The sequence below is a fragment of the Pelodiscus sinensis genome, chromosome 1 (genome assembly GCF_049634645.1).
Source record: "Pelodiscus sinensis isolate JC-2024 chromosome 1, ASM4963464v1, whole genome shotgun sequence".
In the NCBI taxonomy this organism is placed as follows: Eukaryota; Metazoa; Chordata; order Testudines; family Trionychidae; genus Pelodiscus; species Pelodiscus sinensis.
Window position 1 is genome coordinate 245,519,728 of NC_134711.1, and position 24,139 is coordinate 245,543,866.

At 40.6% G+C, this 24,139-nt stretch overlaps 1 protein-coding gene across 1 annotated transcript; it reads left to right on the plus strand.

Moving 5' to 3' along the window:
• Positions 1 to 243: 243 nt before the first annotated feature.
• Positions 244 to 19,454, plus strand: SLC10A2 (solute carrier family 10 member 2). Its single transcript, XM_006131034.4, has 6 exons — positions 244 to 779; positions 8,518 to 8,636; positions 10,184 to 10,272; positions 12,646 to 12,821; positions 16,391 to 16,548; positions 18,045 to 19,454. The coding sequence occupies exons 1-6, from the start codon at positions 388 to 390 to the stop codon at positions 18,203 to 18,205; spliced, it is 1,095 nt and encodes a 364-aa protein (XP_006131096.2). The 5' UTR covers positions 244 to 387; the 3' UTR covers positions 18,206 to 19,454.
• The last annotated feature ends 4,685 nt before the right edge of the window (positions 19,455 to 24,139 follow it).

Sequence of the window (24,139 nt, forward strand, 5' to 3'; positions counted from 1 at the left end):
CAGGAATGATAAAGTCAAAGCTCCATTGGATCTCACTTTGTGTTAAAGCTATTTAACAAACCTAGCTCATGGTTTTAAATATTAACACGCTTGCTCTTCTGGTGTGGAAATGTATATGGCAGTGTGAATAAATGATTAATTCAAAGTTTTCTGCTTCAATAAGATAGCACCAATTAGACATACCTTTGTGAGTCAGCACTATTATGTAGAATCGGAGTGCAAGTATTTATTGCTCTTTATTGCCTTGCATGTCATTTAAAAAGAGCTACCAAGAAGAGTGCATGTACAGAGATCTTAAAAGCCTGACTCAGGTGAACTGGAGAAATTCTTTATTTTAAAAGGTGGCAGTGGTGACATTCAAAGAAATTTCATTTTGGCAACTTCAAGATGGCAGCAAACTCAACCACAAATACTTCGCACTGTTCTGTAAATGCCACCATTTGCAAAGGCACTTCCTGTGTGTTACCTGATGACAATTTTAACCAAATTTTGAATTTAATTTTAAGTACTGTTCTAACAATCTTGCTGGCATTGGTGATGTTCTCCATGGGCTGCAATGTGGACATAAAAAAGTTTTGGGGACACATAAAAAGGCCCTGGGGCATATGTGTGGGCTTTCTCTGTCAGTTTGGAATTATGCCTTTGACAGGCTTTGTGCTGGCACTCCTCTTTAATGTGCTTCCTGCTCAAGCTGTTGCTGTGCTGATCATGGGATGCTGTCCAGGTGGAACATCTTCCAACATTCTAGCCTATTGGGTAGACGGTGACATGGACCTAAGGTAAGAGCATCATTTCTCTGGAGACTTACTTTTTTTTTAAAGTTACACTTCAACCTCTGTGGAGGAAGAAGGAAGGATGGGTTAGTGGCTAGTTAGCTTAGGGCTTGGGACATCCAGATTTCAATTTTCTGGCTGATTTTCTGTGTGACCCTGAGCAAATCACTTAGCCTTTCTGAATCTTAGTTCCCATTGGTAAAAACTAGGGTAATAATACTTCCCTCCCTGGTCGGGGTGTTGTGAAGATAAATACCTTAGTGACTGTGAAATGCTTTGGGATCTATTGATCTTTACTATTATTATGCATCTCTTCAGTTCTAAGCACAATGGGGCTCCAACCTGGTTGAGGCTTCTAGGAACTATTGCAATATCAATTTCACAGCAATTACCTTTATAAACAGGGGTCAATAATCAGCTGTAGTTCTAATGTCTCATTAAAGAAGTCACCTGTGGAAAATTATTTATCCACCTATGTGTTTTTCACAATGGCTAGACTTGGAAAGATTTTATCCAGACTCCAAATTCATTCATAACAATTCTGTATGCTTCTGGCACATGTGCCAAGTTTTCAAAGAGTGTTTTGTAGGATATAAGCCATAGCCTATTTACTGGTTGCAATGAAAAAACTTCTTTGTGAATGCAATGAGCTCAGTGACAGGTCACTTGGCTGCAATGTTAAGATGCTGTAGAGTCAGAAATTGTGTGTGTCGAGCAGCTGGCATGTTTGCGGACATCAAATGCATACTCGAGGTAAACACTGCTCTTGATGCAAATCCCAAGACACTTATTTTTTCCATCATTTCATTCTAACAGCCTATAAAAAAGTGCAATATTTTAAAAAAAGCCTGATTACCTTGTTCTAAAATAAACAGAAAATTCTCTCTACTTCCCACAGAGCAGCATAAATTACAGCATTTGTCCATTTCATCATATGCCAGCCTGAACTAGCAATGGAAAAACTAATAGAAGTAATATGATGGGAAACTAAGGTGCATAGATGAAGAATTTTAATAATTGCACCCTTAATAAGACATTTTTCTACATTGAAAACAGTGAATTTCTTTGTGACATACAGGTGTCAATGTAATATTTAAGCAACTGTGCTAATTGCCCACTTTTTGCCTTGGAGAGAAGACCTAGAAATATTACACATTGCCAAGTGCTTTATTTCAGCATAGCACCGATCAGGTAAAACCAAAAAGGAAGGAAATTCAAAGGGGTTGGGGAGGAGGGAAGAGGCTGAAATTCTGTTCTGGTCTCAAACAGCAGAACTGTATATGTAGTGCCAAATCTTGCTCTGACTGCTACTGCAATGTAAATTCAGAAGAACTCCATTGAAGTCACTGGTATTATTCTGGATTGACACTGCTGTAAGTAAGCACAGGACCTGGTCTCTAATTTGAGGGAGGAAACTTCTGTGACACTTGCAAAGTTAAAGATAAATGCCTACAAAGGACGCATTCTTCAAGGGGTAGCAGTGTTAGTCTGAATCTGCAAAAGCGGCGAGGAGTCCTGTGACACCTTATAGTCTAACCAAAGTGTTGGAGCAGAAGCTTTCGTGGGCAAAGACCCACTTCGTCAGATGCATGCATCTGATGAAGTGGATCTTTGCCCATGAAAGCTTATGCTCCAACACTTCGGTTAATCTATACGGTGCCACAGGACTCCTCGCCACTTTTGCATTCTTCACGTAGAGATTTTAACCCTGAGACTTCCATGGGCTTTCAGTCAGACTCCTCCCCCCCCCCCCACACACACACACACATAAAACCAAAAAAACCATGGCATTGATTCATTCAAATTGTTAGCCCTGGGGCCAGGGGCCATTGACCAAGGCAGTTACAGGTCCTTTGTTGCAAGACATGCCCTCAGCTACCATAAAGGAGGACCATTGAAGTGACTGGTATTATTTTGGATTGACACTGCTGTAAGTAAGCACAAGACCTGGTCTCTAATTTGAGGGAGGAAACTTCTGTGACACTCGCAAGGTTTTTACGCAAGCAGCTTTTTGAGGAAGTGATCTTCTGCAAAAACGTCTTGCGCCAAAGCACGTCCATACCTCAAAAGCGCATCGCAAAAGTGATGTGTTTTTGTGCAAGAGAGCGTCCACACTGCATGGACACTCATGTGCAACAAAGCTCTGTTTGCCATTAACAGAATGGCCATTAGAGTACCTGTGCATTTTTTCATAGGCTCTTTTTGCACAAGAAATCCCTGCAGAGTGTCCACACATGCCTTTTTGCACAAGAGTTGTAGCACAAAAAGGAATTATTCCTCGTGGGGAGAGGAATAACTCTACCGGAAAAAGCCCTCTGTCCTGTCAATTTACTGGTTTTTTTTTTTTTTTTTTTGCACAAAAACGTGTTTGAAGTGTGGACGCTCCGCCAGTTTTTGCGCAAAAACGGCCGCTTTTGCACAAAAACCTTGTAGGGTAGACATAGCCAGAGTGAATTTATGAGTTCCTCAGAAGGTCACCTTCATTATAGGATTATGATTGTTATTTATTTGTATTATAAATCCTAGGAGCCACAATTATGAACCACGGCCACATTGTGCTAGGTGATGTACAAACACCAAAAAAAAATGGGCCCCTACTCCAAAAAGCTAACAAAAATAAGGCAAGAGATAATGGAATAGTAAAGACAAAGGTGTACAAAGAAACAATGAGACAATGTGTCTGTCAGCACAATAGAACATAGTCTCACCACACAACATCCGGGGTATACCTACAGTAGGAAATTATTTCATAATAACCTATTTCAAAATAATAACTCCCAAAATAACTATTTCAAAATCATCATTATTCCTTGTGGAAAGCAGGAGTTATTATTTTGAAATAACCAGCCCTTATTTCAAAATAACAAGGTTGGTAGTGTGGATTCTCCACTTGTTATTTCGAAATAAGGGGAGTAAGCCAGGGACCAGCAACTTGTCAAGGGGATTTTTTAGGCATTAGGTAAAAGGAGTTTTAAGGGGGACTTTAATAGGGGATAATGAAGTAGCTTTATGGATGTTAACAGGGAGCATCTACCAAGCATGAGGGATAGGGAAATGACCATAACTGTATGAAACTTTTAGAAGTGGGCAACAGAGACTGTCATCATGGGCCAATCAGAGGCTGGAGTGAATGTGAGATAAGTAAAAGTGAGATAGGATCTTGAAAGTGAAGACAACCATCTTATGTTTGATGTGGATAGATGCAAGTATGCCATGGTCCAAGCTAGAGGCCAGGAAGATTATCTTCGGAGCAGCATTCTAAATGGATATAAACAGGACGAGTTTGCATTTGTCGAGACCAGAGAGAAAAATGTGGCAGTAATGGAAACCTAAGGTGATGAAAATCTGGATGGGAGTTTTAGCTGCCTGGATGGATAAGAAAGGAAGGTATCATAGTGACATAATGAAAAATAAATATTGCAGGGTCTGATATAGTCTGAATGAGAGGACCTAAGGAGACTTCAAAGATGATGCTGAGGTTACAAAACTGAGTGAGAGTCAGGAGAGTCAGTGTTGTCTGCAGTGACTGAGAAAGGTGATGGGTGGAAGACTGGAAGGGAAAGAAGCAGAGCTCTGTTTTAGCCATATTTATCTTGAGATGATGTCTAGAAATCCACAAGCTGTTGTCAGAGACACATGCCACAATAGTAGTTTGGACAACACAAGACAGATCTGAGGTAGAGATGCGAGTTGTCAGAACAAAGATATTAGCTGAATTGTGTTTGTGGATGGGATTACTTAGAGACAATGTACAGAGGGCAAAGAGAAGGAGAACAAGTATGGACCCCTGTGCATTCCCAACAGAGGATTGGAGAGAGGATAAAGAGGATTCTACAAAGAATATGCCAAAGGTACAATTAAAGAGCAAGGAAAATTAGGAGAAGACAGTCACAGAAGCCAAAGGAGGACAAGATTTCAAGAAGAACATGGCTGACTGCATCAAAAGGAGCTGATGCATCAAGGAATGGGGCTGGAATGCTTGTTCTTAGCTTTAGCTAGAAATAGGATTTTAGAGACTTCTGTGAGAATAGTTTCAGCTGAGTGCAAGGGATAGAAGCTAGACTGAAGAGGGTCAAAGAAGAAACTAGAGCAGAGCAATTCCAGCCAATGATCACAAACATTTTCAATTAGCTTAAGGAGGAAAAGAAGAATGAGATGAGGTGGTAGTTTAGGGGTTTTTTTTAAAGACGGGAAAGATTCAAGCATGCTTATATTGTGAGTAGAAAGAACAAGAGAAGAGAGAGATTAGAGAGAAAGGCAAAGCAGGGGATTAGACCCTGCATAAAGGAGGTCAGGAGATTGGATGACATCACTGGCCTCTCGTTCTACCTTACAGAGAAGAGTTGTCTGTGCCAAGAGGAGATTCTATTGTGGGGGGAGTTTGGGAAGCAGGGAAGGGACAGACTTTGATGGCCAGAAAGGAAAATGAACCCATATTATTCCCTATAACAAAGCCCAAGGTCTAAGTCTATTTTTACATGACATCTTTTTACATAAAATCCTCCAATTGGAGCCTCTGGGCAGCCAAGGAGATAAATTAAGGGCCAGTGAAAAGATAGGGCTTCCATGTTGATGGTGCTTGACTCTCATGGATCCCACAGGTCTGGAAGAAGGCTCCATGGCCTATTCTGTTGGCATAATAAGGGGAGATTCAGATTTCCTTCCTAGAGTTTGCTTCCATGGTGGTTACCTCTGGAGAGGGAATTTAGAGCCAAGCCTTTATCTACAGATCCCATATTCCTGGGATTCTATTTGTTACCCACCAACCTTTCCCCTCTACATCTTCACCCCAAGGGAGGCCTTTTCAAAGAGATGTAACTACCAAATGACTGACTGCCATAAACAGGAAGAACTCCCAAAGCCTTCACATTAAAAAAACAAAGATCCATGAACAAATAAGGAAGCACTAATGCAAAACTTCACTATTCAACCACACTGCTTTTCAATGCACACATCCTTCATTCTTTGGCCTCGATCCTGCAATGTGATGAACCTAAATAGACCCCTGACACCTGAGTGAAGCACCAATAACTTCCTAGGGACTTTGGATCAAGCCCCAAGATTATGAAGTTTTGGTGGCAAAGACTTTGGATTGACCTCTGTCCTGTAAAGAACCAAAGGCACTATATTCTGTAAATTCCTATGAGTATCCCATGGACAGGGTACCATATATACTCGAGTATAAGCCGACCCGAATATAAGCTGAGGCACCTAATTTTACCACAAAGAACTGGGAAAAAATATTGACCCGAGTATAAGCCTAGGGTAGGAAATGAGGCAGCTACTGGTAAATGTAAAAAATGAAGATAGATCCCAATAAAATTACATGAATATTTATTTCAAAGAAAAACAATAACCTAGCTCTGTAAGTGGAAAAGGGGGTCAACAAAAACAATATGGTATCAAAAATACCGTAACTTTAAAAGTACAACAACCTTAGCTCAATCAGCAACCAAGCTAACACACAAGAGCTAAAATCCTTCAAAACTGGAGTTCTCCTCATCATCATCTGTATGTCCAAACAGAGCTTCAGCTGGTGTGAGGTTATCAGCATAGACATTGTCATCATCACTGAGTGTGGCCATTACACAGATATTGTAGCTAGAACACAGGCATTGTAGCCAGAACACAGGCATTGTAGCCAGAACACAGGTATGATTTAGCAAGAACACAGGCATAGATGTACTGTATGAATAATATTTTAGCTTTTTTTTTAAATGTTGCCTTGACATACATTTTAAGCAGCCGCAACCCATAGCTCTTTTCCTCAGGTGTCCCGGCTTCCTAGCTGTTTTCGTGTTTTTAGCTGAGGGAAACTTGCAGATGGCAACTCCCTCTCCACATATACCATTCCCCCGACACAGAGGATAAAATATTTCCACAATCCCTGGGCAGATCCTGCTCTCCATAAGGATTTTATCCTTTCCATTCAGGCCCCTTACCTTATCTCTTCTCTTCAGCCTGCGCCGAGCCGCACTTCTGCCTCCGGACCCGCCCCCTGCCCACAGCACAGTGACAAGCCAATCACTGGCAGTCACTGTACAGCCAACAAGCCTATGTATGTGCGCTGTTCATCGCACATACATAGAGCTTTCAGACCTCAGAAATTGACACGAGATACTTTGATGATGAATTTACAGCGCAGTCCATAACAATAACACCTCCTGACAGATATGACAACCTGGATGCCTTAGAACCTGACCAGCGTACTCACTTTCCTCAGTTCTCGAGACGCTGACTCGAGTATAAGCCGAGGGGGGGCATTTTTCAGCACAAAAAATGTGCTGAAAAACTCGGCTTATACTCGAGTATATACGGTATTTTTAAACTTGTTTACCAGAAGCTGTATTGTCATAGTCTACTAAATAACAGGATAGTGTCCATTTTAATAATTAAAGATGGTACACCATTAGCAACTGAAGTGTGTCGCTCAGCTTTCACTGATTTTATGAAAGACCTTTCTGTTTTGTTTTCATATTTTCAGTATTTAAAGAAATGAAATTATAAAACAATGCCTCACATTCATATTAACCAGAAATAAATGATGCTTTAGAGGTGAGCTTATCCTTTGGGGTAACTTTTTTTTCTTTCATTTCTCTTGTTGCACCTGGATACTGAAGGGGTCAAGGGACAGGATCTGACGTATCATGTGGTATTACATGGTATAGCACAGGATACCTCACCAGGGCAGGCAGCATGGTGCCATGGTGATGACACTGAAGCTGATCTTAAAGAGTCTTGGGTTCTATTTCCATTTCTATAGCCTGCAGTTGGACCTTGGAGGTGGGGGAAATCACTTCGCTTCTCCGACTCCTTTCTGTAAAACTGGATGAATAAAACCTCCTTTATAAAGTGATTTGGGAGCTACTGCTGAATAGCTGTATATTATTACTAATGGCAAACAAGCTGCAATACCATCCGTAAGGAGCTAAATCAAGCTTCCCCAGATAAAAATAATTGGACATATGTTTTAAGATAAACAAAAGGAAAAAAAACAGGTTAGAAGCTTATAAAGAGCCAATTCCAGCACAGTACTCCAGCTAGATTCTGCAGTAACTTATATCGTGAGTAGTCTTATTGGTTTAAAGAATCTAAAGGTGGCGGAATCTGGACCAAAGATGGGGCTACATAAAGCTTATTGGGTCTCTCTGCTCCCATCACCTGCACATGTTTAATGCAGAATGAATCCCCATCAGATAATCTCCCAGTCAGTTAACCATATCCCTTACCTCAGTCTACATCAGCATGAAATCGAGGGGTCTAGTTTCGACCTTATGTACAAATACTTGCACTAGCTTAAAGAGAGCCAGTGCAAAGATAAATAGCAGTATAGCTGTGGTAACATGGGCAGCAGCATTACAACTTCGCTATGTCACATATGTACCCGCAGGGTTCAGGCATGTTTGTACTCAGCATAACTAAGCCATGTCACCCATGGTACTACTTCAGCTATCTCAACAAGAGCTAGCACAAGTGTGCATACACAAGCTGGGAATCATACCCCCATCTCATCGTAAGGGTTTAACCCTAAAATCCTACATTAACTTGAAATAGTTGACTTTTTTCCAGTATAACCTGGAACTTCAACATTAATTTTTTGGTGGATTAAATCTGTAGGATAAATTGATTGCAGACAGTAGCGTTTCTTTCACCATTTTTCATAAGTCATTAAATTATAAGAAGAGAATAGGAGACTTCTTGGAGAACAGGTGGTGAACAGTAACCTTTGCCAATGTCCTTGCAGTATCAGTATGACAACATGTTCAACACTGCTTGCACTGGGGATGATGCCGCTTTGTCTCTTTGTGTATACCAAAATGTGGACAGAAACTGAATCCATCATAATTCCTTATGACAGTATAGGTGAGTCGAATCAATGTTTTCTCTCTCTCTCTCTCTCTCTCTCTCTCTCTCTCTCTCTCTCTCATTTCTTTCTCCTTTGGGTAGTAGTTATCTTTGTACAAGCAACCTGTAGTTCCTTCTGACAGAGACTAGGTTACTCTGCACCTCCCAGCATGGAGTCCACAGCCATTATAAAAACAGGACAGATAATTTACTATTGGGTAACAAATCTCTGCATTCTTTGTGGAAATGTTGTAAGGCTAGAGGGAAAACAAAGAGATAGAGATTTTTCCCTACCTTTGGTTAAATATCTGTGCCATTTTTATAATGGCCATAGGGCACCAACCTGCAAAGTGCTGAGTGCTCTGGCCTTGATCAAGCAATACACGTAAGCACATGCACAGATGTAAATTGCCAACCTGAAACCCAAGGTAGTCAACGAGGGGCACCATAAGCAGTGAAACTTAATTTGACTCAGCAGAGGAAATTTCACAGGGCCAGATTAAAAAAGAATGACAGCTGAATGCTTGAGGTCAATAGGGCTACACTCACATTTAGAATTCAGCCCTTAACACCCACTGGTTTATGTTTGAGAAGCTGTTCCTCACACATCCAGGAGCGGCCCGAGGCCGGCTGTGACAGCTGGTGCCCCAGGTGGAAGGCACGGTCAGCACCCCCGCCTGCACGGCCGTCAATGGCCATGATGTAATCACAGGGCACCCCAGAGTCCCGTGACGTCATCATCAGGCGCCCGGGCCAGCAACGCCCTAGGCAACTGCCTAGTTTGCGTAGGCTCACGGGCCGCCCCTGTACACACCAGCGTAGTCACGTTCGTATATTTAAATGTCAGTTCCAAAGAAGAGTCATGTAAACCATTTCCATCCTTAATATCAGTGCTGGGGAAAATGCCCACAACATAAGTTCTAACATGGTTGCTGCTATGGCACAGTAGAAACACCTGCAGGCAAAATACATGTTTACTTCTACAGTAAGTAAACAGTACACCACACTTATATTGCTAAAGTAGACCTCCAATAATCTGGCACCTTTGGGATCTAGCTGGTGCCAGATTATCGGATATGCCTGAGTATCGGGAGGTCCCAGTACAGCTGCATGGCCTAACAGCTAGCCGGGACCCAATCTCCCTCCCTCTCCTCTCTCCTTTCCCCTTAGCTGAAGCAAAACACTCCTCTCCATGCTCTAACCTGATCCCCCCCCAACCTTATGTTCGGTCTGGGTACAGCCAGCATGTGCGCTGAGCGGCTGGCTTTTTAATCAGCTGGATAGGAGCGCTTGACATTTTGATGCTGGAGTATCGGGAGTGCCAGACAATTGGGTGCCAGACTATTGGTGTTTTATTGTATATGTCTTTTTTATCTTCTGCCTGAGTATCTATTTAATCACAATTACCTCAGAAGATTTCCAAAGATAGTATAATTCATACTCTTACACTTTACATTACTATGCATGTGTGGACACACGTGAGTATAAACTGACAAAGACCTCCTATTTAAACATCTCATCATTCAATATGTTTTCTATTAAATGTTATTTGTTCTTATTTTCAGGTATTTCATTGGTAGCCCTCGTAATTCCTGTTTCATTTGGAATATATGTTAATCACAGATGGCCCAAGAAAGCTAAATTTATACTTAAGGTAAGTTAAGAACATAAGAACATAAGAACGACCATACTGGGTCAGACCAAAGGTCCATCTAGCACAGTATCCTGTCTGCTGACAGTGGCCAATACCAGATGCCCAGAGGGATGAATTACAACAGGTAATTCTCATGTGATCCCTTCTCTGTTACCCATTTCCAGACAGAGACTAGGGACACCATTCCTACCCATCCTGGCTAATAGCCATTAATGGACCTAACCCTCTATGAATCTACCTTGCTCTTTTTTGAACCCTGTTAAAGTCCTAAATGATATGAAGCCTTCACATACTGATTTGAACCATTATTCCTTATGGGCCAGGTTATGGTTTCAATATCTTTCTAATAGAAGATCAATAACTAGCTCCATGATAGCAGCATGGTTCCCCATCTAACAAAAAGTTGCTCCATCCTGTACAAATAGTTGTGTGATTTCACATGTGATTTGTTGTTAATTTAAATGGATGATGGACTCTATCCTACAAGGTTCTCATTGCTTCTGAAAGATTCTGAGTTCTTTCAGCTTGCACTGATTATCATTAAGTACTATACATAATCTCTTATTAAAATAATCCTTTCTAGTCTTTAGTTATTCCCTTTAATATTTGTCATCCTTTCAGTGATATCATGTAATGTTTCTCTTTATGTCAAATTCATTTTCTTAACATATTCATATACTGTGTTGTATTTCAAAATTGATTCATAGCTTACTTATAAATTTGGACATAGTACATTTTGGGGCCAAAATAATCGAGAAGTTTAAACTTTCGGAAATATTTAAATTTTACACAAACAAAGAGAAGGTGTATACTAAATAGTATATATGCACAGTTTGCTTTGTGTAGGCCAATGATGGGTCAAGTAAAGGGCAAGGGCAAGCACAAGATGAAGGAGGCATAACTGACAAGGTTAGGTTCAAATAGGATGAAAAGGACTCAACTAGAATTTACTAAAATGCATTTATTAGAATGAAATCAAACTAGATTTGCATGACCAGACACTTTTCTCTTCCCTAGAATAATCTGGTTGCTATCTCAACCCAAACCAAAACAAGAATAATCACATGAAGTCACATTGTTCGTAGGCCTCGGCCAAAGTCCATTGAAATAAATATTTCCATTGAATTCAATAATAGCTGGGGCAGTCCCATAGTCTTAATAGTTGAATAATTAACCAGAGTCCAGAGTCAATCTGATAGAGGGTCAGACATCTGGGCTAGATGTTCTCCTCAGGAAGAGGTTTACCTTTTCTCTCTGCTAAATGGAGGAAGGGATTGCCACACAACCTATCACAAGGGCCCAAATTAAGTGTTCAGCTCTAAAAAAATAAGTAAAGAAAAAATGTTGTAAATACAAAACAGAAAATCAACAGAAAATTGTTCCTTTGGAGACTTGTTACAGTAAGAATTTAAAATTGTGTTAAAATGTTGACCCAAAGCATTTCTTAGTGTCCCTGTACATTGTTGACTGCAGATCTCATAGTTATATGTTCCCATTACTTGTTTCAGCATATCTTGTGGTAATGGGGTTCACAAAGCCTATTAAGAGCATAGTCAGAAAGGAGAGCAGAGTCTTCCTCACTTATAGGAAACCAAGATTCCATATGCAGCACAGCTGCCAGATATACTCATCATCGAAGCTTGCATCCACAGCTCGGAAAACAAGCATAGCTATAAGGGAACAGATAAGAGAGAGACAGGGAGAGAAGCAGAAAGGCCTAGGATGGTAAAGGGATAACTGTCCCATCCAAGAGCAATTCTACATTCCTGCACTACACAGCTGTGCCACTGTAGTGCAGCTGATGAAGATGTGCCATGCCAATGGGAGAGCATAATTACTCCACTTCTGCAGGAGATCAAAACTATGTCCTCAGGAGTGAGTCTCCTGCTGACATAATGAGGTGTCGATTGCACATAAATCAAAGTAACTTACGTCACTCCAGGAGGCTGTCTTTTTTCACAACCCTGAGCAATGCAAGTTACATTAATGTATGTGGTAGTGTAGACTGGCAGTAAGAAATTGACAGGGAAACAAAGGAAGACTGCAAGCCCTGGAGTTTAAGGGCTGCTACCTTCATGCCAGTTAAACTGATGAATCCGGCTACTTTTACATGAATAGAGGCAGACCAGTTAGAAGAAAGCTGGGACCTCCAGAGAGTCTAGTCCCAGAACAATGGATACTTGGCTTTTTGAGTACTTGTCTTTCACCCTATCCAATACAGCTTTTATGAACCTTTAATGTAAACCCTAAATTTTACATTTTTGAAAAGATACTTTGATGTGATAAGAAATAAATGTTTGTGCATGATTAAATCGTGGCTGATCTTGATTTAACTGAGGTTTCTTTTTTAAAACCCCTGTTTTATCCCTTCAGGCTGGTTCCATTACTGGTCTAGCTCTTATAGTGATCATAGCAGTGGTTGGAGGAATATTGTACAACGGATCCTGGATTATCACCCCTCAACTGTGGATCATTGGAACCATATTTCCAGCTGCTGGCTACTCTCTAGGTTTTCTTCTGGCTCGCATAGCTGGTCAGCCTTGGCACAGGTAGAGACTGTTTTGTAACACTCTATGTAATCTTATTCCAGCCATACAAGAAAATTGGCCTATTTCTATTTGATGACTAACCAGTGATTGGCTTTTAAGAATAGTTATTTTACAGCATCACAGCCCTCACCTTTGAGTGTACATCAAAGTGAAACTTTGTTCTGAACACTTTTAGTTATAGTTTCTGGCTAGTCTCTGGGTCCAGAAAGTCTTCCTCAGAGTGGTTGGGAATACAGCAGAGTTCCCTAGGAAATGCCCAATATCTGTACACCTGATATTTTAGTGAACTGTTTCTTCCCCCATTTGCAGCTTCCTTTCTCCTTTACAATAGAGGTCATAGCACTGTGACTAACCTTCAGCTGAAAGAGCTCTGATGCATCCAAAGATTGATAATCACGAATCACCACTGCATATCAAACCCCTACACACATGCATGTACATTCTTACATTGCCTTCAAACAGCTCCTCTGTCAGCAAAGAGAATGGCCCTGAGATTCTAAATTATCTCTCCTGTTTCACAGGACAGAGCACTATTACAGGGTCCAGTGATAACCAAAATAGAATAATAGAAGTGTAGAACTGGAAGGGACTTTGAGAGGTCCTCTAGTCCTGTGCCCCTGCATTCAGGCAAAACTAAGTATATCTAGACTTTTTCTGGTGGGTGTTTGGAGGTTTTAAAGATCAGGTTGGTCAATAACAGAGATTGCATAACCTCCCTGGGAAGCCTAGTCCAGAGTTTAATTATCCTTGTAGATATACAGTTTCCTAATACATAATCTAAATCTCCTTTGCTGCAAATTAAGCCCATTACTCATTGTTCTACCTTCTGGGTACATGGAGAACAATTGATCACCACCCTCCTTGAAAAAGTCCTTAGCATGTTTGAAGCCTGGGGGAAGGACTGATAACAGACTAAACATGACCAGGTTTTTTTTTTTTAAACCTTTTCTCACAGTTTCAGGTTTTCTAAATCATTTTTGGTTTTTGTAGCTCTCCTCTTGACTGTCTCCAGTTTGTTCACATCTTTCCTAAACTGCAATTGAGAAATGGACACAATATTCTAGCTGAGGCCACACCAGTGCTGAGTAGAGTGGGACAATTATCTCTAGCCTTTTTCACATTGTTGACCCAGACTCAATTTGTGGACTGCTCTACTCATAAATACACAGGTCCACATCCTTTTCAACAGTGCTACCACACAGCCTGTTAATCCCAATTTTGTAGTTGTGCACTTGACTTTTTCAAAGCATAATGATTCACAGTTTTCTTAACCTAATTTCATCTTGTGGATGTCAGACCATTTATCTAGTTTTGTTGAGATAATTTTTAGTTCTAGCAACTTCTCCCAGCCTGGTGTCATCTACAAATTTTATAAGCACACTCTACTCCATTATCCAGGTCAATTATTGAAAATATTGACTAGTACTGGACCCAGGACTGACCCCAATTGTTCCCTACTATATAAATTCTCTAAATTTGATTGCAAATCATAACTATCCCTTTAATCTGGTCAACCATATAGTGTTTCATTCACCTTGTTATAATTTCTTCCAAGCCACATTTCCATAAATTCCTTATGGGAATGCCAGGAGGGACTGCATCCAAAAGCCTTACTAAAAATCAAGATATTATTTCTACAGTTTCCCCTCCACCCACAAAGTTAGTAACCTTGTCAAAGAAGAAAATTAGGTTGGTTTGGCATGATTTGTTCTTGAAAACTCCACATTGGCTATTCCTTGTAACCCTGTTATCCTCTAGCCCAGCTGTGGGCAATAACCAGCCTGCAGGCCAAACGCAGTTCACCAGAGTTAGCCCCTAGTGAGCCGCCACCATTTTATTTATCTGCGCCTCTACAGGTAAATAAATCACTCACTAGGATCATGATTTATTTACCTGTAAAGGATGGATGTTCCTGGCCAAAGGGGAGGTGCAAAAAGTGGTATCCTAGTCCATGATGTTTCCTGCAGCTCCCATTGGCCAGGAACAGTGATGCACAGCCAGCAGAAGCTGCAACCATCTGTACCTGCAGAGGCCCAGATAAATAAAGCAACCACAACCTGTCAGAGACTAAAATTGGCGATCCACCTCTGGCTTATTACCCACCCCTGCTGTAGGAACTTACACGGTGATTGTTTAATAATTTCTTTAGTATCTTTTCAGGTATCAAACTTAGACTGTGTATAATTACCTGCATCCTCTTTGTTCCTCTTTTTAAAGATAGCTTCCTCCATCTCCATACCTCTGAGAACTCATGGAAGACATGTGATGTCCCCAAGATTATTATTAATGATTTTGAAATTGCCTCAGCTAGTTCCTTAGATACCCTGAGATGAATTTAATCGGACCCCACTGACTTGAATACATTTAACTTATTTAGTGATAGAAATGTAGCCGTGTTAGTCTGGTGTATCTGAATCAAAAAACAGGACTATGTAGCACTTTAAAGACTAACAAGATGGTTTATTAGGTGGTTTATTAATATCATTGATATTAGCTCTAATATCATTAGCTCACAGACATTTACCTTCCCCCCCCCCCCATCCCTCTTCTGTTCTGAAATTTGATTTCTCCTTTTCATATGTGTTCATTTTTTTTAATTGTATCCTTTGGTATATATGGTTGACAATTTTCTTCCACTATTTGATCTGAGGAAGTGGGTCTGGCCCACGAAAGCTCATCACCTAATAAACCATCTTGTTAGTCTTTAAAGTGCTACATAGTCCTGTTTTTTTATTTAACTTATTTATGTATTCTTTAACCTGTTATTTCCCTATTTTGGCTTTCCTTCCTTGCCTCTTGATGTAAATATTATTTTTTTGTGCATCTGCCCAGAATTAGCCTTTTTAGCAAAGACAAAACAACATAGGTATTAAACATCTTACTCTTCTTGATATTATTAATGTTTTCCCCTGCTAAGTACAGGATTTAAGCTTTCCTTCATCTTTTTCTGGCTCCTCTTCTTGTTGTCTTTTATGTCCCTTGCTAGGTATAACTCATTCTGTGCCTTAGCTTCTCTAATTGTTTCTACATGCTCATGCTATTCTTTTGTATGCATCCTTAGATATTTATCTGTGTTTCCACTTTTTGTAGGTTATAACTTTGCTGGACAGTATATCAATTCTCATCACACTTGTGGCTTTGTCATATACTGTTCCACTACTCTGCTAAGCCATTTGCAAACAAGTTTAATATGTTATAAATTGTGGGTCACAAATAACATTATCCAAAGTCCATGAACTCCATAGACAGCTGTGCACTGACTTTGAGAGGCATACAATCATACCATGAATTCACTGAACAATTTTCCAAGAGTAGTTAATGAGATATAATCAGTTGAAAGAAGCTAAGAAAATCCTGCATTTCTACAAAGGTCTGTGAAATGAGTCCTTTTCAATGCATACATTTCATTGAGTTGTGGGACTAGATTATGTGAACAAGATGGTTCGTTTCTTCCCTGACATCTAAAACATATGTGATTGTATGTCTCTTTCATTCATTTGTATTCTGTCAAAGTACATTGGCACAATGAGATACTATAGGATTTTTTATCTTTTTATCGTTCCCTTTAGATGTCGTACAGTAGCTCTGGAAACAGGTATGCAGAACACTCAACTGTGTACGACTATAGTGCAGCTCTCCTTCACCCCTGAGCAGCTGGCATTGATGTTCACTTTTCCACTCATCTACAGTATTTTCCAGCTAGCATTTGCTGTAATATTTGTAGGAGGTAAGTCACAGATACCTTCTCCTTTACTAATACACTTATTATTAATAATGCTCTTTACATTTATTCCTGGGTGCCCAGTGAAAAAGAGACAATTTCAAATACAAAAATACAGTCCAAATAATAAGTCTCCATTGTGCTAGTCACTATACAGAAGATAGCAGACATGGATTTCAGTTCTGTATTCTGTCCGGGCCTTTTATTCCATCACAAATGGAACATCTAGAACTGGCCAATTGGGAATACCCCCAACTCAAGAGCATCTCCTGGAAGGCATACCAAGGGTATAACCAGGGTAGAAAGGAGGTGCTTTAGCACAGAGCAGATGTAACTGGATTCTGAGCAGTTGCAGCAGCCAATACAAGACCAGGGCAGCATAAATTATAGCTGCCCCCTGCTGCTGCTATTTTCTACTTAGAGAACAAAAGATGTTTTAGTGGCTAGGGCACTGAACTGAGACTCAAATGACCTACAGTCAGTTTCTGGCTCACCCACAGACTGAGTGTGACCCTGGCACATCACCTTATCTACTCTGTGCCTCATTTTCCCAGATGTGAAATGGGAAAAATTCTTCATAGGGATATTGTAAGGATAAAAACCATTAGCGATTGTAGAGGTACACAGACACTGTGGGGATAACAGCCATAAATAGATATGTCAGAAGCTAAAGAAAGATCCTCATCCTTATTCCAACCTTTTTAGACCACTTATGTGGGCAAGAGCACCATATAGGGAGCCTAGAAAGTGGAGATAGTGTGACCTTAGGGATAGCAAACTAGCCTGGGAGTCAGACACTCTGGGCTCTACTCCCAGTTTTGGTAGTGGTCTGCTTCTCTCAAGTCACATCACAGCTCTGTGCTCCATTTTCCTTATCTGTAAAATGGTGATAAAGAGACGTCTCTCCCTTTAAAGCAGCTTGAGAGCTAATGATGCAATAAACCAGACAGATGGTGTTGGTATTAGTTTCATTGTAAGTTCCAGTTCTGTCCAGTGGAAGATATCTCCAACCTAGACCTCATGAAAAACAGCCATAAGGCTTCTTCCTCCATAACAGCTCATAACACTGCACTGCAGAGATCCCAGGCCAAGCTGTAGCCTACAAGTCAGCCTAGGTAACCTGTCATAAATTAGCCTGCCAAGCCCCTCCAAATTTTGCCAAGCACCCCTCCAGTTTTGTCCTGGGTGATTGTAAGGACAGAAGGGTGACCATGCCACCTTAGCCATTGCCCCTGTCCACTGCAAGTTCTATTCTACACTCTAAATAGGCACAGAATCTCAAGAGGTACACAAGTGTCACCTGACTACTCTTTCCCTGCTACTTTTTTCCAGGATGGGTTACTGTTGATAGATTTCCATTTAGAAAACTAGGTTAAACATTAAATAGTAGCTGGCTCTACCTTTTGTTAAATATTAGGAAAGTAAAAGCCCAGCAGCAAAATCTTATTACAGTAGCTTATTATAATATCTGCCTTTATTGTAACATACATATTGATTCCTAGTCTACTACATGCACAAAAGATACTGTGGCCCAACAAAGTCAGACTTCATAGAACCAGCAGGTGAAACTGAATTGAAGCCAGAAGCATATGGCCAGATGAATGGAGGATTTACATCAAATGAAAACAATACAAGAAACACATATGACACTATCGTCTCCTGACATCGTGCAAAAGAGTTTTGCAATGACTGACTGGTGAAAGGTTTCTTTGTGGTTTTCTGTTTTAATATTTGAATGAAGCTTGTCTCGCCGGGATAAAAATCTAGGTTTCACACTAATTTGCTTTAATATGCAATGGCCCATAATTGTTCATTTGAGCAAGGGAGAACAGAGTAAACCTAGAGGAAATCTGAGCAAGATTTCAGACACAAGCTTCCCTCCCCCCAGTTTATGCAAAAAAAAGAACAATCCAAAGTGCAAATAATTACACGATATTTCACTTAGGTCAGCATGAGCAGCCAAAACATTGTATTGAAATAATTACGTGCCATTATCAAGGTATGCAGTTTGTTATTTTTAACCTGACAGATTTTCTATTGATCACAAAAGGCAGATCAGATCAGAGCCCTCAAATTCCCAGTGCTCCTTCACTGATGCAGGGCTTAAAATGGGTTCATTTGTCATGGTCTTGGCAGAAGGTGACAGAAACCACACAATTTTAAGCCATTGCTTACAAGAAGAGACAGTAACAAAGGGATTAATTCATACTAACACTGTTATTTGAATACATAAAAATGCCTTGAGCCCGAAATTTTGGGCCTACAATAATTAAGAGTTAAAATTCTCCCATCTCAGTGTAGGTCAAATAGATATGTTGATGAAATCCGGAACTGAAAGATTTATATAATCTAAACTATGGATAGTAATTGTAAATAAAAATGCACCTATTTATTCCTGAAAATTGGAGGCTACTGTTTGAAAATCTGCCCCAAATGTATGGGTGATCTGAGGTTGCTTACAAGCACAGTAATTCTTTAAACCCCAAACATATTTAGTAGCCCTAATTCTGCATCCCTTACACAGGGAAAACTTACATCAAAGCTAATGAAAGGGTAGTTGAATAAGAACCTCAACAAGGGGCTAAATACACTGGTCTACAATTTTTTAGAAGTCGTCTGCTTCAGAGATAAAATGTGCTATTTATTATGTATTCTGACGTGCTGAATTCAAATATGACAATTAAAACAACTGATTGGCTACTGTTTCCAAGATATTTAAGTTTTTACATTTTACGTCTATGTATATTGTGTAGATAGTAAAGTTTTAATCATAAATTGTAAACCCAGGTCTTTTCATGTGTTTATGGTTGCTTTACATGATAATATTTCACCTGTCCTGTTTATGTAACACTTTAAAAAATCAGCAAAAGGGTTATATAAATAAAATGTATTATGAAACAAAAGGCAAAAAACTATTATGTACATAGTTTAGTTCTATTCAATGTCTACTCGGCGCTTCTTGGCTTGTCTCTTGTATTCATTAAATGGAGCATCTCTTGTCATTGTCCAGCAATAGTCTGCAAGCATTGATGGGCTCCATTTGCCCTGATAGCGTTTCTCCATTGTTGCAATGTCCTGGTGAAATCGCTCGCCGTGCTCGTCGCTCACTGCTCCGCAGTCGGTGGAAAAAAATCTAGATGAGAGTGCAAAAAATGTATCTTTAGTGACATGTTGCAACCAAGGCTTTTGTATGCCTTGAGGAGGTTTTCCACCAACAACCTGTAGTTGTATGCCTTGTTGTTTCCGAGAAAATTTATTGCCACTAACTGGAAGGCTTTCCATGCCGTCTTTTCCTTGCCACGCAGTGCATGGTCAAATGCATCATCTCAAAGAAGTTCATGAATCTGAGGACCAACAAAGACACCTTCCTTTATCTTAGCTTCACTAAACCTTGGAAATTTTCCATGGAGGTACTTGAAAGCTGCTTGTGTTTTGTCCATGGCCTTGACAAAGTTCTTCATCAGATCCACCTTGATGTGTAAGGGTGGTAACAAAATCTTCCTTGATTCAACAAGTGGTGGATGCTGAACACTTTTCCTCCCAGGCTCCAATGACTGTTGGAGTGGCCAATCTATCTTGATGTAGTGGGAATCTCTTGCACGACAATCCCATTCGCAGAGAAAACAGCAGTACTTTGTGTATCCAGTCTGCAGACCAAGCAAGAGAGCAACAACCTTCAAATCGCCACAAAGCTGCCACTGATGTTGGTCATAGTTTATGCACCTCAAAAGTTGTTTCATGTTGTCATAGGTTTCTTTCATATGGACTACATGACCAACTGGAATTGATGGCAAAACATTGCCATTATGCAGCAAAACAGCTTTAAGACTCCTCTTCGATGAATCAATGAACAGTCTCCACTCATCTGGATCATGAACGATGTTGAGAGCTGCCATCACACCATCGATGTTGTTGCAGGCTACAAGATCACCTTCCATGAAGAAGAATGGGACAAGATCCTTTTGACGGTCACGGAACATGGAAACCCTAACATCACCTGCCAGGAGATTCCACTGCTGTAGTCTGGAGCCCAACAGCTCTGTCTTACTCTTGGGTAGTTCCAAATCCCTGACAAGGTCATTCAGTTCACCTTGTGTTATGAGGTGTGGTTCAGAGGAGGAGGATGGAAGAAAATGTGGGTCCTGTGACACTGATGGCTCAGGACCAGAAGTTTCATCCTCTTCCTCTTCCTTGTCTGACTCAAGTGAGAATGATTCTGGTGCATCAGGAACCGGCAGTCCTTCTCCATGGGGTACTGGGCGTATAGCTGATGGAATGTTTGGATAATGCACAGTCCACTTTTTCTTCTATGACACACCTTTCCCAACTGGAGACACCATGCAGAAGTAACAATTGCTGGTATGATCTGTTGGCTTTCTCTAAATCATTGGCACTGCAAAAAGTATAGATTTCCTTTTCCTATTCAACCACTGGCGAAGATTTGTTGCACAAGTGTTGCAGCATATGTGTGGGGCCCACCTCTTGTCCTGAGCTCCAATTTTGCAGCCAAAATAAAGGTGTTAGGCTTTCTTAACCATAGTGGTTATACTGCGCTTTTGTGATGTAAAAGTCACTTCACACAAACATAGCAGAAGTTATCTGCACTGTTCACACAAGTACGAGGCATCTCTGCTCACTTTGGCTAAACAGAAATGTGTCCCTTTGCAAAATCAAACACTGACAAATAAGAGAGCACGACACTGTATGTTTTCTAGAGCTGATATAGGGCAATTTGTTCAGCAGAGTGATGTAAGCTTCATTATGATTGCATCATCCATGACTTCTAGGAATAACATGATGCAATTCATATCATGTATGATGCAATACCAGCTTCAGATTGCATCATTCATTGTTTTGCTTAAAAAGCAAGTATTGTCCAAACCCAGTCATAGATTTATTCATAGATCCAGTCAAAGTTGTATTTTAGTCATTTCTGGTTTAAATTGAGATCCCTTCCCTTTATAACTCACTTATCCTCCGCCATTCGCAAGTCAAGGGTCGTATATACTGACCCAATAGCATATCTTGAAAACTAGAACCAATCAACAATTTTAAGCATCATTTTCGTTCTCAGTGACCCAGAATTAGTAAAGTTTGACTACATTTATTTCAGAAGCATTTTGGCTGTAGAGCAGTGATATCAACACCAGTCTCTTTCAGGATTGGGTAAGTCAAGCAAACATTTCTTGGTATTGTGCCCACACTCACACATACCCAAACACTTTATAATTTTCTATCCAAAATATGCATTTTGCAAACACAGTTTAGCTAAAAAATTTAAGCTCCAGCTATACAGTTTTTCACCATTTCAGAAAAATGCTGCATACCAAATAAAGTGAATCATTTTAGTGTCCTAGATGTGGGGGTGAAGGGTCCTAATTAAATCCTTTATCATATAGCAAAGTGCTGAGAAATTGAGTGCTCCTAACATTCTGGGAAGTTCTCAGTGTTTGGCATGAACTGGCTTATATCACCTTCACTTTGATTTAAAAAGACAGGTGCACTGCAGCCAATTGTGGAGCTATCATAAATGTGAAAAGCAACTTAGTAAGCAAAAGCTAAGAATTTAACTCCAATAGCAATGGTAAAGGTCTTTGGACCTGATTCTTTGGGTCAATGAGAGCTCTACTGTTCACTTTACATTGGTTGGAGACTATTTTCATGTTTGTTCCCTGCTTTAAGTATGGAAGGCAAAGTTCAAATTTTGCTCACTTAATATTCCTGTCTGCTATGTTAAAGCTAGAATCACCTCTGAGCTTTTGAAGGGAAAATTTTCTGTACATGCTTTCACTGTATTTGAAAAATATATTAAGTTTCATAGTTTGTCTTGCTTTAATAGGATACAAGCATGTGTTACAGGATACACTCTCTGCTGTGATCACCTACCCCTGGTTACTTTAGGTCCAATCCAGAATCCCCTTCTGTCATCTGACCCTCACCATAGCCCACTTGCTCACTAGGATGTCACACACTTCCTCTTTGCAAGTCAGTTCTCCAGCCAGGTCACCATGTGTAGATCAAAGTATCAAAATCCCACTGGTAAACTGTCCTCATCCACTCCTGGTTATCTTCCAAGCCACAGGTAGATTCTCTGCTACCTTCCCAGCAACGAATAGGAGAAGACAGGCCAATCCACCACTTGCGTAACTATTATCTGCTTGTTCTCACATCCTATTACTATTTCCTTGGACTTTTTTCCTACTTCTTTGCTCTCTCTTCTGCCCACCTTCTGGCTTACCAGCCCAAACTCCCTCCACTCAGGGAATAACTGCAAACTAAATATTTTAACCCCAAACACACATCCATCTTCTACAGAGTGACTGCCGTTTACTTTCTCTGTAGCCAGCTCTGCTCCCAACTTCCTGGTTTTATACAAGCCCTGCCTGTTCCTTCTCAGCTAAACCGAGAAGACTTTTAAGTCTTCAATCAAACTTTCAAGCCTTGGCTATCCCCCACGTGCAGTCTATCCAGTTAATTAAACTAATTTAACCGGCTTTGCTTTCTCTGGGATGGACACCAGAAGCACAAGCACATATGTGTATATATAAAATAAACACTTGTAAATAGTATGAAATGATAAACTGAAATAATGTTTGTATTTTTGGTCATTGGATTTGTTTGAGATGGAAAGAATCCAGTTTGAATCCCAAGAGCTAAGAGTTGGGGGTGGGGTGATACCTTTGCTTACTTGTAAAAATGAATATGTGATTGTGATGTGAAAACAATCAGGGGACAATGAACATGGAACACTATGTTAAGTTTTACAGAGTCACTTTTCAGGAGAGAAGTTCACTTTAAGTTCTATGGGCCAGACCCTCTGCTTAACATAAGAAATTGTTGTGTGTGAGAGGAAGGGGTAGTTGGTCATCTTCCAATACCAAAAGAAAGGGGATGGGTTGATGGGAAATCAGGTCATGAGACTGACAGGGGGAAATGAGGAGAAGCAAATATTCTAGGTCACCCTGATTGGCAGGTGGGCAGGCTAATGAGGGACTCAGGACTCCAGGGTTTCCATCTTCTGTGTTGGCTTGAGCTGCCTGGGCCATAGTGGGCTAAGCTAAGGAGGAAGCAGAATCCCAGGCTGAGCTGGGGAGCTTCATGGGCCACAGGAACAGACTGAGCTGAACGGAACTGAGCCACTCTGACTACAGGAGAGGCCCAAGGATCTGCATGCCTGGAAGAATGGCAGCAGTGCTTGGGCTGGAGCATTCTGGGGCCAGGTGTAGCTAGCAGCTGGAGGGAGAAAAAGAGGACCCTGGTCAGAGGAGATGTCCTCAGCCAAGAGGCCTTGCAGGCCAGACTTGAAGGGGGATCATAAACCTGATGGAAAAGGATCTGGTGCTGTAGCGGTTGGCAAATTGAATGAGTCAACAATGTGATAAAATTGTGTGACAGGCTAATATTCTGGGGTGAATTAACAGGAGAGTTGTTTGTAAGACTTGAAGGCTGTGTCTACACTGGCATCCCTTTCCGGAAAAGGGATGCTAATGTAGCACTTTGGAATAGGCAAATCCGCGGGGGATTTAAATATTTTGCATTAACATGGCTGCCGCTTTTTTCCGGCTTGGAGATAAGCCGGAGAAAAGCGCCAGTCTAG